Source organism: Triturus cristatus, chromosome 2_1, assembly GCF_964204655.1.
Source record: "Triturus cristatus chromosome 2_1, aTriCri1.1, whole genome shotgun sequence".
NCBI lineage: Eukaryota > Metazoa > Chordata > Amphibia > Caudata > Salamandridae > Triturus > Triturus cristatus.
The window spans coordinates 992092255-992109633 of NC_140581.1; the positions used below are offsets into that span (position 1 = coordinate 992092255).

Below are 17379 nucleotides of genomic sequence, written 5' to 3' on the forward strand. Positions count from 1 at the left end.
AACTTGAGTACTCCGGTGCTCACAAGGGTATTGACTATCCTAGGGTCTAGTTTCCAAGTCTCGAACTCCTAGCTATTCCAGAAGTGTCCTAAAACTGTTAATTTCTAATAACTACTATTTCTATTGACTTTTACGCATTACGCGTGAGTGTTTCCACTCTGCACCTGATTCCCGTGGGCCTCCCACTTCCTAACATTTGGTAGTATAGTGTAGCCCCAGCGATTCCCTAGGCCTAGGCCTATCCTGTGTTCGTGACAGTGGTTCTTATACCACTTACTTAGTATATGGTTTGCGTGGCCCCTAGGGCCTAACTGTATTACTTACCTGTGTGACTTAATGTATGCTTAAATAAGACTGTCTGGTACTTACCTCGAATCTCATAAAGAGTGCTGAGGGTATTTTGACTAGAATAAATACATTCTATTTTTATATATATCTGTTGTGGTGTCCTTTCATTTGGTATTCAAGGGATTACATATGGTATAACAGCTGGCTTCACATGCCATACAGAGTTTAGCCTAAGACTGCTCTTGTCCATGCTACCACTAGGATAGCTGGTCTATAAGGTTGACTTTACAACCAATCACCATAAGGGTTGTTTGGACTGATACAAGGTGTACACTAGAATTAGTGACATCATATATCAGGCCAACTTCTCACAGGGATAACCAGGCTCTCAGGGGTGGGGTGTTGGGACAGAAAACTGGGGTCGCCCGGTGCAGGGCGGTGGCGTCGGGCCACGTTCCGATCCACAGGAGGTACTGTGGAGGGCTTGGACCAGGTGCCCTTGAGAACGTCCATCAGTGCTTCACTAAGCGGCAGCAGAGGCTCTGAGGAGCTTGCTGACGGTTGGAGCACTTCAGTGACGAGGTTAGTCCTCACGGCCACAGTAGGTAGCTTTAGCCCGAGGGCTTCGGCCGCCTTACGCAACGCCACAGAAAAGGTAGCACCTTCCTCCGAAGCCACGGTCGGAGGAGAGATGAAGCCAGTGTCAGGGGAGGTGTCAAGGCCACTGGCAACCCCCAGCTCATCTGCCCAGTCCTGTGATAACTGGCCCTGGCGGGCCAGAGGGTCATCAGACCCCTCCCAGTCGCCACCGTCATCCGATTCCTGATAAACAGGGGTAATGATCGGAGCCGGGAGGAAGATGAAATGGTCACCCATCGGCGTCGGATGCCGTGCAGGACGGCGCCGCACCGGCGCCAGGCCTGGACCGGGGCTGAACCGGTGTCGACGCCGGCGGAGGTGGTGTCGTGACTTCGACCGGCATCGACTGAGATCCAGGCCTGGATCCCATGGGGACCTGCGGCGTCGGGACCGAAGTCGACGACGGTGCCGGGGACGGAGCCGCCGGCTCGCTAGGCCCCCCAGTCGAGCCCGCGGGGCCCGAAGGTGCGCCGGCAGGCGTCGACGGCAGAGCCAGGCCCCTCATGGCCGAGAGGAAGGCACTGATCTCCGCCGGAGTCGCGTCAGTCCCAGGGACCGGCGGGTATGGGGACGGATGCGGCTCCTGCGGAGCCGCGGGGGTGGTACCACCCGGACCCTCGACCAAGTCTCTTGGAATTCTTACTATGCTTCGACTTACCCGAAGACTTGGAACCCAACGAGCGGTGATGGTGGCTCGGGCCGAGCCGAGTGCCGGAGCTCGGGAAGCTTGTGGGACCGCTCCCGCCTAGCCTTCGAGGTCAAAGCCCGGCAGTCGAGGCATGACTCCGCATCGTGGTCGGCCCCAAGGCAGTAAAGGCACCGGCGATGGTGGTCTGTTACCGACATCAGTCGGTGACAGGAGTCACAGGATTTAAAACCAGGCATCCTACCGGCACCAGTTCGAGTCGACGAGTAGACAATAGAGTCCAAAAAGTTTTAGTCAAAAAGTGACTAAAGGGGTAAGCTCTTCCCGGATCAGCGCTGTCTGGCGCGGGAAAAAGAAGAACTGACGTCAGCGCGCGAGGGCGACGACGTCATTCCGGCGCACGACGCCGACGACGGACGCGGAGCCGCAGACGAAGCCTAGCGACGCGCAAGGGGTATTGCTGATGAAAAATCTTTCCGGATCCAGCCTGACGTCTGGGGATATTCTAAGGTGAGGAATCTAACTAACGTGTTTCTTTCAGATAAGAAGGTTTTGCTCACGCCGATATTATACACTTCTTTGAGGCCCAAATTGAGAAGATACGTAATTTAAGTTCTACATCTTCCGGACCTCGTCTGCCTAAACAGGGTATGTCCCCTTTGAAACCTTTTAATCAAGCCATTAACCGTCTTATCCAAAAACAGTATATACATTTCCTCACTGGTCAGCAGCAGGAAATTAATCGCCGCAAGCGAGTAAGAAGACGCTGTATGCTTAGTGGTAAAAGAAAGGAGCTTGACACTAAGTGGATTGGGCTGAGGGAAGCCGCATGGGCCAAAGACTCAAGAAAGTACTGGCACCTGATCGCAGAATATTGCGATTCTAGGTAGAGGGCTCTACCCATACCGATCCTGGAGAAGGACTGGGTGGACTACATCTCCCTTGTATAGAAAAATAACAGCCCAGTTTCTCCTGTGATGACTGATAGGGCTAAATCTACTTTTACTGAATTTGGCTCCCCGTCAGGAGAGGAAGTAGTAAGTTATATAAAGAATGCTGGAACCTCCGGCGCACAAGGGCCGGATGGAATCCCGATTGCACTAATTAAAAAGGAGCCGGCTGATTTTCTAGAGCCACTGTTCAACTATTGTTTTTTTACGAATAAAATCCCCCCCTCTTGGAAGGGGAGTATTATAGTCCCTCTGTATAAAAAGAGACCGAAAACTCTGCCGGCTAGCTTTAGACAGATTGCCTTGCTGGATGTCTCAGGCAAACTATTCACAAAAAGTATATTATGTGTTGGACTTGGCCCTTTTTGCAGGGTCATCCCTGAACTTTTTGCCTTCCTCCTATATTTTTTCTGACCTGTTGTTGGCTGTTTTATGACTCTAGGCACTCTACCACTGCTGGTCAGTGCTAAAGTGCATATGCTCTCCCTATTGTAAATTATTGTACGAATTAGTGATTCCATGATTGGTTGGTTTGGTTTACCTGTCAGACCCTAGCACAGTGCACCAGGAGTGCCCAGGTCTTGTAAATCCAAATGCTGCTGGTGGGCTTGCAGCACTGGTTGTGCCACCCATAGAAGCAGCCTGTAAAAGTGTGTCTAAGGTTTGCCATTGCAGAGCCTGCGTGCAGTCTGGCACTTTCATGCTGAATGGGCAAGTGCACCCACTTGCCAGTACCTAAACCTTCCCTTTTCTTCATATCAGACACCCCTATGGTAGGTCCAAGAGCAGGGTGCATTGTAAGTATAAGGTAGGACATGCCCTGGTGTGTGTGGCATGTCCTAATAGTGAATTACAGCCATTTTCGTTTTTCACTATTGCAAGGCTACCTGTTCTCCATAGGCCAGAATGTGCAGTTTGATTATTACATCTTATAATCCTAACTGACTCAGGGAACATGGAGAAATTTGAATTTAGTATGCCTGAACTCAGAATGATAAAATACATCTTTTAGTGAAGTTAGTTTTAACATTCTGTGTTTAAAAATACCACTTTTAGAAAGTAGGTATTTTCTTGTCTAACCATTCAAACCTGCCTCTGCTAGGTTGTTTATTCCTTGTCTGGAGTTTGAGTGACAGGGCTAGGGGATTCCAGGAGACAGGGTGAGTCCGCCCAGTGGTGAATAGAGAGATCTGCATCTAGATGGGAGGGAGGAGTTGCACCTGGGACCTGAATAGGAGAGTGCCTGCCCCCCACAGTGCTGGCTCCAACCCCTGTGGTGCGTCTGATGTCTCTGCCCTGCACTGTGAAAGGAGAGAAGCAATCATGTCAACAAAGTGCTCCAGGGCTGTGCTTTCCCTCCACAATGCAGGCTCCACCTCCTGTGGTGCGTCTGATGTCTCTGCCCGGCACTCTGAAAGGAAAGAAGGAATCAGGTAAACAAAGTGCTCCAGGACTGACCAGAACCGGTTTGTGTATAAATATTGGGACCCTGATCCCAAGAATTTAGATCACTTTGGGAAAACAAGAAGAACCTCTGCTGAGGGAGGAACCAGAAGAAGGTGAGGGGGAAACTATCCCTGAACCTGGGGGATTGGCCTGCAGTGGTTGCCTTACTGCCAAAGAGAGGAGAAAGGAACTTTGTGTGTACTTTTGCTCAACATGTGAAGGATCTCCAAGGGCTTGGAAAAGAGCTTGCCTCCTGCTGAAGTCTCAGGAACAACAGACTTCACCCCCCCAGCTCCCCAGAGTTCTTTGGAAGTGCCTGCTGCTGCTATTGGGCCTTCTGAGGGACTGCGTTTCGCAAGAAGCTGGAAGCGCGACTCAAGAAGGAGAAGCGTGCCGCCGTCGGAGCTGTTGTCGTCGCATCTCTTAAAGTGTGTTGCCGCTGCAGCATCGCATCGAGTGGAAACGTCTTGCATCATCCAGGAAGTGCCTCGCAACGCCGAAGAAGCGTGTCGCCATCGCAGCCATCGTAGCTTACACATTGCACCGCATCAAGAGAAGAGTCTTGCATCGAGGAAGAAGCGTGTCGCCATCGCAGCCATCGTAGTTGTCGGATTGCACCGCATCAAGAAAAGCGCCTCGCATCCAAGGAGAAGCGTGCCGCCGTCGGAGCTGTTGTCGTCGCATCGCGTAAAGGGGTGTCGCCGCTGCAGCATCGCATCGAGCGGAAGCATCTCGCAACGTCGGAGAAGAGTGTCGCTGTCAAGGCCGCTGTCGTCGCATCGCGTAAAGGGTGTCGCCGCTGCAGCTGAAGCATCAAGTCGAGTCTTCTCACAACATCGGAGAAGCGGGCCGCATCTGGAAGATCTTCACGTCTTTATTTGTTTGCACCAAAAACTTCATCGTATCAACATCGTTGCAACACTTTCGGTGCCCCTGCGTGTCGCATCTAAAAGGTACATTGACTTAAAGTGTCGCATTTAAGAACTAAAGAGAACTAAGCAAAATTCTACAATCTAAAGTAACAGTATTGTGTGTTTTTGTCGTTTAATGGTCTTGTGGTAAACCTATATAAAGAATACTTATTTTTTATATAAAACATGTGTGGTGTCCATTTGTAGTGTTGACACTTGATTACTGTATGTGTTCACAAATGCTTTACACACTGCCTCTGAGATAAGCCTGTCTGCTCGTGCCAAGCTACCAAGGGGGTGAGCAGGGGTTATTTTAGGAGTGTACCCCCTTACCCAGACTAGAGGAGAGGGTCCCTATTTGTCACAAGTGCATACCTGTGCCAACTAGAGACCCCCAAGTCTAACACTGGTGGCAGCGGTGATGATTCTGGACTTGCATTTGTGACTCATGTACAGTGATTGGTGAACACTACTTAGTGAGTGCAGACCATAACGCAACCAATACTTGTTGGTAGATTTCTTTTTGGGACTTTCTATTTTTGAGTACTGCCAAGCTTAACCATGGTTTGAGAAAGCAGCATCCATAGTATCTATTGAGAATGAATGGGAGTGGGAAGAAGAGAAACTGGACAGCTACCCAGTAAAACAGCTAAAGTTCTTCTGCAAGAAATTCAATGTTTCTACTACTGGATGCAAAAATAAGACAGTAAACAAGGCGCTGAGGGCCTAGGTAGAAGGAAGGAATGCCACTGATGATGATAATGCAGAGGAGCAGCTGGAAGGGCCAGTGGGTCCAAGAGGAAGGAGAACCCCTTCCCCTGCCGGTAGCAGTGTTTCTGGTAAAAGTCTATCTCCAGAGGAGTTGGCAGATAGAAAACAGTGTAGGATGGACGAAATTGAGCTGACCAAGCTCAAGTTAAGTGGGCAGTTAGAATTGGAATTGCAAATTAGAAAGTTAGCCCTAGAGGAAAAGAAAATGGAAATGGAGCATGTGTTGAGTATGAGGAAGCTTGACTTAGAGCTTGAGAGGCTTGAGGCCATGAGTGTCTCAGCCCAGCAACAAGAAATGTGTGTACCTCAGAGATTGAGCTTTGCTGAGTGGGAGGAGGAATCCAGCTCAGATGGTGGCAGCAATATTGAATTTTCTAGTGCTGAGAGAGCAGTACACACACCCAGAGATGTGGCACCTGACTTGAAGGAGGGGGTTAACATACACCAGGAGGTATACGGATATAAGGTAGCTCCAGTAGTGCGCAGTGTCCCTGGGATGGATTGGGGAACTGGCACAGGGGTTCATAGTCCTAGTATTCGGAGGGACACTCAACTGACTCTAAATGAGGGGTGCGGGGAGAGGGGTTCCCCCATGGTTGAAGTCCTGGTGTGTGAGTGTGAAGACCGCCCAGAAGAGTGTGGGTTGAGTGACAGAGACAGTCAGATACTGTCTTGCCAGTCTCAGGAGAGTGGTGTGAAGTACGTGTGCGAGTCACTGGATGGAGAGGTGAAGGATAGTTTGGTTAACCCTGCTAGGGGGCTGTGTGATCCAATTGTGGGAGAGCATATTATAAGTCCCTGTTTTCCAGAGCTATGCCAACACCTGTTGGAGAGTGAGTTCTCTGACCCCAGGGAGCTCATATTGGAGGCAGACCTTTTGGTGGATTCCAGAGGGTCTGAAAAGGCATTGGGGAGTGATCTCAAGATGGGTGGTTCAGGCATCTTCAAACCCAGTGTGGTGGAAGTGGCTCAGAGTAGCCCAGCTAGGTCTTGTAGTAGTGAGAGGGGTGTAGGGCCTCACGTCCTGTCTTTAAGGGGAAGGAGTGAGAATGGGTTATGTCCCGGTAGTGCCCAACCTCAGTCTCAGAGCCTGGATGGTTCTTTAAGGGAACACCAGGTGGGGAGCCTAGTCTGTCCTGAGGGGCTGCCCGTTGTGCGGGATCCCCTAGTGTCTGGTGAATGGGGAGTGTCTGTAAGCAGGCCTCCCTCAGTTCTGGTGTCTGGTAGTACCGCTCCAGTTGGGATGGTGCAGAAGTCCAGATTGAGGAGTGAGAGGGGGGAACAGTCCCCAGTGGAAGAACCAGTGGGTCAGGGGCCAGCCAGAAGGGCTGCGTCACCAGTGAATGACCATGGTGACACCACTTCTGTCCTGGGGGAATCTTTGTGCACTGTCAGATGGACAGGGGTCGGGAGATCTGCGCCAGGCAGACTGTCACACGGCACATGAGTTATGTGTCACCCTCCGGGGGGCATGCGTGCTCCCCAGGAAAATGGTGCGCCAGGCGAGCGTTCAACCGCATGGGTTGGTCCCAGGGTTGGGAAGCCAGGTTCAGATGTTGTCTGACCTGGAGGGAGGGACATCTGTAATCAGTGTCCATACCAGTCTGTCTTCTTGGTGTACCACTCCAGGTGGAAGGGTACAGCCATCTGGAAGGGGGTGCAGAGGGAGGGAGTCCTCGCCTCTGACCCCGGCTCAACTGAAGGGTTTAGACCCTAGGTTGGAGGGCCAGGTTCAGGGTGCCCCCTGACCTGGACGCCCAGTTGCAGGATAGAACCCCTGAACTGGTGGGCGAATTGCGCAGGACACCTGCCACAGGTGCCCTGGCAATTCTGGAAGGGGGTACCACCCCAAGTGGGAGGGTACAGAGCCCCAAGGAGGAGGACCGGGTGTGGGAGAGGCCACCCCAGTCTTTGGTCCAGCGGCCGGGTACAGGCCTGGGGCTGGTGGGTCAGTGCCAGGATGTCATACCTGACCTGACAGGAGGGAGAATGGACAAAGGGTGCCAAGCACCTGGGGATACTGCCGCCCGCTCCCTGGCGCCACAGAGGTTTGAGAGCCCTGAGAGGCATAAGGCCTGGGTCTCATCCCTGACTACTGTCAGTGGCCACTGTGGCATTCTGCTGTCTGTCTGTTGGGACACACCTGTGAGCCAGTTAATTTTAGGTGCTGCACAGGTGGTGGCCACAGGTGAGGAGAAGGGTTCCCCATGGATTGGCTTGGTGGGCCCTGAGAGTATGGAAAGAGGGATTCCAATAGGTTCAGATTGGTATAGAACTGGAGTCTGCCCCTGCAGTTGCGGGCCAGGTCCTTGTTCCATCGCCCAAAGCAAGGAAGCCCATCAAGGTAGTGATTGGTCTACCCTGCGTTTTGGCTGGAAGGGGGTTGTGTTGGACTTGGCCCTTTTTGCAGGGTCATCCCTGAACATTTTGCCTTCCTCCTATATTTTTTATGACCTGTTGTTGGCTGTTTTATGACTCTGGGCACTTTACCACTGCTGATCAGTGCTAAAGTGCATATGCTCTGGCTATTGTAAATTATTGTACGAATTAGTGATTCCATGATTGGTTGGTTTGGTTTACCTGTCAGACCCTAGTACAGTGCACCAGGAGTGCCCAGGGCTTGTAAATCCAAATGCTGCTGGTGGGCTTGCAGCACTGGTTGTGCCACCCACAGAAGCAGCCTGTAAAAGTGTGTCTAAGGCCTGCCATTGCAGAGCCTGCATGAAGTCTGGTACTGTCATGCTGACTGGGTAAGTGCACCCACTTGCCAGTCCCTGAACCTTCCCTTTTCTTTATATCAGACACCCCTATGGTAGGCCCAAGGACAGGGTGCATTGTAAGTATAAGGTAGGACATGCCCTGGTGTGTGTGGCATGTCCTAATAGTGAATTACAGCCATTTTCGTTTTTCACTATTGCAAGGCTACCTGTTCTTCATAGGCCAGAATGGGCAGTTTGATTATTACATCTTATAATCCTAGCTGACTCAGGGAACATGGTAGAAATTCGAATTTAGTATGCCTGAACTCAGTATGATAAAATACATCTTTTAGTGAAGTTAGTTTTAACATTCTGTGCTTGAAAATACCACTTTTAGAGAGTAGGTATTTTCTTGTCTAACCATTCAAACCTGCCTCTGCTAGGTTGTGTATCCTTGTCTGGAGTTTGAGTGACAGGGCGGGGGATTCCAGGAGACAGGGTGAAAAGAGCTTGCCTCCTGCTGAAGTCTCAAGAACAACAGACTTCACCCCCCAGCTCCCCAGAGTTCTTTGGAAGTGCCTGCTGCTGTTGTTGTGCCTTCTGAGGGACTGCGTGTCGCAAGGAGCTGAAAGCGCGACTCAAGAAGGAGAAGCGTGCCGCCATCGGAGCTGTTGTCGTCACATCTCGTAAAGTGTGTCGCCGCTGCAGCATCGCATCGAGCGGAAGCGTCTCGCAACGCCGAAGAAGCGTGTCGCCATCGCAGCCATCGTAGCTGACACATTGCACCGCATCAAGAGAAGAGTATTGCATCGAGGAAGAAGCGTGACGCCATCACAGCCATCATAGTTGTCGTTTAGCACCGCATCAAGCAAAGCGCCTCGCATCCATGGAGAAGCGTGCGCAGTCGGAGCTGTTGTCGTTGCATCACGTAAAGGGGTGTCGCCGCTACAGCATCGCATCGAGCGGAAGCGTCTCGCAACGTCGGAGAACAGTGTCGCTGCCAAGGCCGCTGTCGTCGCATCGCGTAAAGGGTGTCGCCGCTGCAGCTGAAGTATCGAGTCGAGTCTTCTCGCAACTGGAAGATCTTCACGTCTTTATTTCTTTGCACCAAAATCTTCATCACATCAACATCGTTGCAACACTTTTGTTGCCCCCGCGTGTCGCATCTAAAAGGTACATTGACTTAAAGAGTTGCATTTAAGAACTAAAGAGAACTAAGCAAAATTCTACCATCTAAAGAAACAGTATTGTGTGTTTTTGTCGTTTAATGGTCTTGCGGTAAATCTATATAAAGAATACTTATTTTTGATATAAAACCTGTGTGGTGTCCATTTGTAGTGTTGTCACTTGATTACTGTATGTGTTCACAAATGCTTTACACACTGCCTCTGAGATAAGCCTGTCTGCTCGTGCCTGTAGGAGAGTAGGGTCTGCTTTCTATGGTCACCCCCACTTTTTGCTTTTGCTTCACTGGTTTTCGACTTGGATGTGGCTGTGGGCCTGCTAATCAGACCCACAGCCCAGCTGTTCTCTCTCTAAATTCATACTATGTACTTTAGGTACATGACCCAATTGGTAAGGATCACCTTATAGGGCCCTGTACAGTGTACCTTAGGTACCCTGGGCATAGGTGTACCCTAGGCCTACCAGGGGCTGCAGCATGTATTATGCCACCCCTGGCTGGCCTCCCATCATGACACAACTGGCTGATCACTCAGCTGGGGCAAGGTCGTGTAATCACCCCTTGCTTAGGTATAGTATTCCTATACCTACCTTATATATAGACACATGGGTAACCTTTCAGTCACTCCTATGGCAGGCCTTAACAATCCTGAAGGCAGAGTGCTTGGTAACATGTGAGGTGGTGCTCTAGCATGAGCTGAGCCTGTCTGCAGCTTTCGGAACCATGTTCTTATAGCTGTTCTATGATATCGCCTACCATATACTCTTAAAGTGCCTTATAATCCTCGCGGTTATGGTAACTATGGTTTGGCTTTATCAAAACATGTTGTGTAAGGTGTCTAACACTTTGGAATACTACCCCCACACCATTTCTGGCGATGAGGATAGTATTCCTCCCTTTTAGAGGGAGAAGACATGTTGAAGACCTACTACCCGGTTAAAGTTAACCAGAGCCCCAGCATCACAAAATGGATGCTGCTGCCACAGACACAAGTCTGACCTCCTGCTGCTGGGAGTCCTTCCAGCAAGGGAGGCTTGGACAATAGGTTTCCTGCCTTGGGAGGTGCTAGCACCACCCCAGACAGGACTTAGTGTATTGGGGCAGGGAGGGATGAAAGAAACGAGACACTGCCTGGGGCACACAAGGTGTCCCATGCATAGTCCGGTTCAGAACCGGTGCGGGGGCACTCCAGCCCCAGTCCAGGCACGAAACTGGACAAACAGAAGGGGGTGTAACCACACCCCTCCCTGGTCCCACCCATAGGAGGGACCTAGCAGGTAACCCAGCCGCCCAGATTAGTATAAGAGTGGGAGCTGAGTCCCTAGGATTTTGGATTATCCTGAAAACTGCAACTTGAACAGAAACTCTGGACCTTCGACATTCGACTACGGAAGAAGACTGAAGAATCTCCCTTGTGGCCAAGGAGTGGCCACCCTGTGCAAACAGGCACCACCAAGCGACCTGCCGTTTGCTTTGCCCAAGTTCTACGAGGAACCGACTGCAGAGCCCGACCAGCGCCTTGACTTCCAGACTTCTCCGACCCTGATCCACATCCACAGCAAAGCTGAGATCCGTGGAGGTGACGAGAGACGTGGGACCGGCTACCTGGGAAAATTGGCTACTAGCTTCCAGCGCAGCTTCTGAGGCATCCTCGAAGTTGTGCTCTGGGAATTTAGAAGCCCCAACCCCGAGCACCATCTGCACCGAAGATCAGCCCTGCACACTCTACGAGTTCTGCGTGGGGCCCTTCTGCATTTCCCTGCTCGACGCGTCTGTCCGGTTACTGGCCCGTTGGTTAGTGGCCTCAGTGACGACGAACGCTTAACTTTCCACCGCTGGTTTGGCTCCTCCAGACTGGCCCTTGCTTCCCTGCGAAAGATAAGCACCTCAGGCCTTCCTGGTCTGCAACAGAAGCGAATTCTCATCCTGCGTGGGTTGCGCTTGCCAAGGCTTGTTGGGTCCGAACTCGTCAACGCCGCCGCCAACAGCAAGAGCCCTCGTGGGACAGCTCGCCTCCTGGTTCTGGTCGTCCTCGACGCCTCCTGGTACCCGTGGCTGCTGCGACAAGCTTCACCTCTTCACCTGCATCTTCACGACATCGCCTGGTTCCTTCCCGGCTCCTGGCTGGTGACCTAGACTCTGTCCCCTCTGCTTGCAGGTACCCTCCTTCTTGATTCCAACCTTGGAATCCACCGGACACTCTTCACTGACTGCCTGTCAGCACCTTTTCTTCAGGCATCCATAGGAGTCGACGACGAAACCCGACGCAGGTTCACACCTATGCACCCGCAGCCCGTGGGCTAGGTAACTTGAGTACTCCGGTGCTCACAAGGGTATTGACTATCCTAGGGTCTAGTTTCCAAGTCTCTAACTCCTAGCTCTTTCCGAAGTGTCCTAAAACTCTTTATTTCTAAACACCACTATTTCTATCGACTTTAACGCATTACGCGTGAGTGTTTCCACTCTGCACCTGAATCCCGTGGGCCTCCCACTACCTAGTAACTGGTAGTATAGTGTAGCTCCAGCGATTCCCTAGGCCTAGGCCTAACCTGTGTTCGTGACAGTGGTCCTTATACCACTTACTTAGTATATGGTTTGCATGGCCCCTAGGGCCTAACTGTATTACTTACCTGTGTGACTTATGTATGCTTAAATAAGACTGTGTGGTACTTACCTCGAATCTCATAAAGAGTGGTGAGGGTATTTTGACTAGAATAAATACATTCTATTTTCATATATATCTGTTGTGGTGTCCTTTCATTTGGTATTCAAGGGACTGCAAATGGTATAACAGCTGGCTTCACATGCCATACAGAGTTTAGCCTAAGACTGCTCTTGTCCATGCTACCACTAGGATAGCTGGTCTATAAGGTTGACTTTACAACCAATCACCAAAAGGGTTGTTTGGACTGATACAAGGTGTACACTAGAACTAGTGACATCATATATCAGGCCAACTTACCAAGGGGGTGAGCAGGGGTTATTTTAGGAGTGTACCCCCTTACCCTGACTAGAGGAGAGGGTCCCTATTTGTCACAAGTGCATACCTGTGCCAACTAGAGACCCCCAAGTCTAACATTATGCTATCTACAACAATGGCTAATGGTCAGAATATTATACCACCGGAACAAGCTGGTTTTAGAAAGAACCATGGCACCCTGGTTAATATAGCAGTCGTTCAGACTATTGTGGAGAAATATGTTTTCTCACAAGGTATGCCAGTGTATACAGCTTTTATTGATTTCTCCACGGTGTTAGACAAAGTGGATCGCCAAACGCTGTGGAGAAAGCTCCTTCTCCTTGGCATACCACATCACCTTCTGGGCCTTATTATGGAATTGCATACAGCTACCAGGTGTCAAGTTTTGATGGGAGGTTCACGGGGGTTATCATGTAAAATCAGAACATACAATGGGCTTAAACAGGGTTGCCTATCAGCACCTCTTTTGTTTTCTTTGTACATTGCTGATCTCCCTGGAGCTCTGAACTCTGTGAGGGGGGATGCCCCCAGAATCGGTACAGTGCCCGTTGGCTCTCTATTATACGCAAACGATGTTGCAATATTCGATCTAACACCTGTTGGCCTGCAATGTCGTCTGGATGCAGAGGTCCATTTCTTGAAAATTAATATTGCAAAAAGCAAGATTTTGGTTTTCCGCAAGAAGGGGCTTAGAATGAAGAGATGTCTAAAATGGATGCGTGGTTCCGAAAAACTGGAATTGGTTGACTCGTACCTATATTTGGGGAAGGTTTTTTTAAAACAGGCAGAGATTTGGAACACATTAAACACTGTGTTAGTAAGGCTGTCTCCCAGGCGAGTGCATTAAACAGATTTTACAAAACTTGTGGGAGATGCCATTATGGCAATGTTTTATCAGTTTTTAAGGTTAAAATTTCTCTTTCACTAAGATATGCTGCAGAGGTACTGGATACAAATTATTGGCTCTCCTTCGATAAGGTAGAAGGACGAATCCTGCGTCAAATTTGCAATCTAAACTCTTTGGCCGCCCCACATGTACAATGTCTTGAATTTGGTTTAGTGTCGTCTATTATTTTATCCTTGGCAGCGGTTCTGCGGTGAGGTAACTCCCTCTGTGTGTGTGGGGGGGGGGAGTGTACACTTAGGGCTGCCCTGAGAATAGAAATTTTCGACACACTCAAAGATCTATCAACGTTTTTTAGATCCTTTGTATATGCAAATGAAACATTTGGTCTTAGTCTGAATCCCGCTTCTCCTATGCCGAAGTCTGTATTGAAACAGCTTTTAAAGAAGTCCATACCCTCCATCAGTTTGGTGAGAGATGCTGCCTCAAGTCAGTCCAGATCCAGTAATGAGGTGGTCAGTGGGAGCGCCTCGGGGAATAAACCACAGCCTTATTTATCTTGGAATATCCCTCATGGGATCAAAAGGCTGATATTCCTACTGAGACTTAATTTGCTGCCTCTAAGAGAAGTCACTGTTATCTGGGATAAAATACCAAGAGAGAAGAGAATCTGCAAAATGTGCCAGTTACAAATCCAAGATCTAAATCATGTTTTATTTGTATGTACAAAGTTACAAAGTGCTAGGCGTGTGTTTTTAAAGCCATTTTTTTATCAAATTTTAAAATTCACTCTGCCCAGGAGGCCCGATCTTGGGTTCTGTCTCCTCTGAATGAAATGGTTTGTTATAAGATATATCAATTTTTTAAAACGTTTCTGTCTATTTATTAGGAAATTTTTAATAGTAATTTTATTCCTATGTCATAATCTTTGTTGGTTGGATATTTGATTGTCTTTTGTATTTATTGCACTATTTGCACATTACACAGCACGCTTGATAAAATAAATTTCCCTTAAGAGGCAGCGATGTATAAAGGAAGAATTTTGTATTGTATGTAAAGTTTGTCTTTTTTAATCTGTTGGTGTGTTTTTGTAGACCTCCGTCGCAGTTCCATAACAAAATTAATTGAAATTGAATTGATCTATTTTTTCATGCATAGATATATATTAGGAGGACATTTCTTCCCACGGGAGCATCATTAGCAATGCCAAGCTCATCAACAAGTACTCTTAGAAACCTTGGATTAGAATCAACATACGACACACTTAGAAGTTACCTGGCACTATTATTATGTGCACATTATTGTGTCACAGTGCTTCAGATCAAACTGTTTGCATCATCCCGAGTTGCTGCTTCACAACTAACTAAATTTTATTTTTACCACTCTGCTTCCTATTCTTCTGCTCTTGTGGCCCTTGAAGATCTTGGAGGCGTCGACCAGGATGCGAAGATATGCGTTTTTACAGATTTAAAGTCCCTCTGTTTTACAGAATTTATCATGGCGTATTTCACAGTTTGGATCTGATGCTTTTTAATTATGTCAACATGCGCCTTTCTGGATTCCTGCAGAGTAGCTATAAAGTCCAGATATATTGCTATGGACAGTCTGGTACTGCTAATGCAGTGTGGTGTTGTGGTCCTGAAAATTCAAGAGCCAAGCTATGCTCAGCCAGAGAGGGTCTCCAAGGGGCCTTGAGGTCAATAAGCAGTGGGCCCTTACCACTATAAATATGAATTAAATACAATTCGGCCAGCTAATATTATCTCCACAAAGAGCTCACGTCACCCCATCTCCTTAGTTTCAGCCAGTCCTATAACTCTAATGTTGTTGCAATTGTGACTTTGCCTTAAAGTCCATAGCTCTTGCTTAGGCGAGACCTATCGGCTTTGCCAATACTTGTTTTCCACCCTGCCATTTCACCAGCAAAAACGGGGCAAATGTTGCAAGTTGAAAGATAGTCTGGAATGTGAGGAACAAATATGTGCGACCTACAGACATGCCACCCCTCCCCATTCTGGCGGGAGTACCGATTTCAAGGCTAGTCTACTGCCTCTCGATTTCTGCATGCATTAACCCGATTCGTCGTCGGGCTTCTGCAGACAGGGACTGGTCTTGTTTAACTCAGAGTACGCACTGCCTGTAACCTGCTCCTGCCGGCCAGTGCACAACATTTTTGTCATGCTCTCTCTGCCTGCCATTGCGCGTTCTCCGTGCTCCTGACAGGTAAGGTAAAAAAAAAATATATATATGATATTTTCATTTAGTCCCAGTACATGACAATAGACCCAATTCCGGCCTCAACAGAAGTGAATGGGAGAAATGCATTCTCCCGTTTTTTTTATTTATTTTTTTAAATCTTCCATTTTCTCCTTATAAAATGTTGCCATGTAGTGCAGAAACACAGATTCTAGCATTTATTCCCTATTCCGTATACGCTCAAATATCCGATTCATCAGTTTTAAGCCAAAAACGGCTTTATTTTAGCTGTCTCAAGCCTGAAATTGTCTTCGCTTCAATGGAAATCTATGAGGAAAAAACAGTCCCTCGATTTAATTTTAGAAATCTCCATCTTATTCTTTTCAAAATGTTGACATTTATGCTATTCTAAAGATCAAAATCTCCATTATATCGGCTTTTCTAGTGAGAAATTCCGAGCTGATTTTCATAGTAAACTCTTAACGAGGGCGTGTGAGTCTAGCCAGAAAGTGGAACTCACCTCGTATTCAGCCGCATTCACTGACAACGAAGGAACCAGGGCAAATAGCTCATGAAGTGTTTTCAAAATAAGAGGTCGTGGGTCACAGCTCAGCTTCGGAGACAGTGCATTCCACGTTGAGCGGATGTCAACAACCTGGAGGGGAAAAAACGTTTTTTAATTGAGTTTCAAAATCCAAAATAAGCTATTCTGACTGAAATGCAGCGCTAAGTTTGGGATGCAAATTTAAATTTACATGATATTTATTGTTCTCGACTCTGTAGGGACATAACTGATGACAAGCAAGGAACAACATACCCACTTAATATGGATTTTTGGATACCGCCTTGTAAATATCTTGTCTGCTTGATAATAATGCTATACCACCTGAATTTCTTAATTCAAAGAACAATCTGTAAAATCCAACATTGCAAAAATGTGCTGGCTCATGAGGGATGTAAAAAGAATAACTGATGTGAATCGGTCATGCAGAACCACTACAACACTTCTCTTTGAATCTCATGGATCCATGATTTAAACCACACAGCGCCACCTAGACCTAGTGACCAGATATTGCTACTAAAAAGTCTGGATCCATTTGGTGGATGGAAAGAGTGCACATGAGGAATGTGGAGGAACAAACATCCTTTAAAAAACAACTATTGAACAGAAAGAGAAGATTAAGCAGAGTAAAAGCAGAAGAAATTCCAATCCTGTGGCGCTTCTCCCGACTTCTGAGTCGACGTGCTGCTCTCCCGCTGCTGCAGAACACCAGCTGACTCCTGTGTCTGCATGAGGACCCTAATCCCAGTAACTCACTGTTATCTCCATTCATTTGTGTCTTGCAGATTTGGATCTCGTATTTATTACAGTTATACTTTGTGCTGCGAATATTTTGCCGCTCCTGCTGTTTTCTACCACTCCGTGCTCTCCTGCCTCCTACTAGCCCCTCCCACCTCCCAGACAACAGTGCAAACACGTGCAGCGATCGCACCACCGGCACGCCAGAGGCAAGCCCGTCAGCACCCATCCACTCCTAGACCGCACACTGCGCCTGGTACCCTGACTTTTCCACCCCATGCAGCTACACCACCGCAGACCTCTGAGCCCTGGGCCCCAGGCGTTTCAACATCAACAACTGCTGCCATACATCCTCCAGTACCACCAGAGAACCAACTCAAGCCAGCACTGCTGCTTCATCTGCAAAACCAAAGCAACCAACAACACTGGATACACTGAAACGCGACAGCATCCATCATCCCGACTGAGTCCGCCAGAACACAGCTCCAGTGCATTCTACTCACTGCACACTCACTCAGCAAACATG

General features: G+C 48.5%; 1 protein-coding gene across 2 annotated transcripts in view; it reads right to left on the reverse strand.

Moving 5' to 3' along the window:
• FOCAD (focadhesin) overlaps nt 1–17379 on the reverse strand; it is a 1730079-nt gene that overhangs the window by 1217549 nt on the left and 495151 nt on the right. For both annotated transcript variants that reach the window (XM_085634390.1, XM_085634400.1), the window contains exon 18: nt 16074–16208. In XM_085634390.1, the coding sequence (XP_085490516.1) occupies nt 16074–16208 (135 nt within the window). The remainder of the gene's footprint in view (nt 1–16073; nt 16209–17379) is intronic.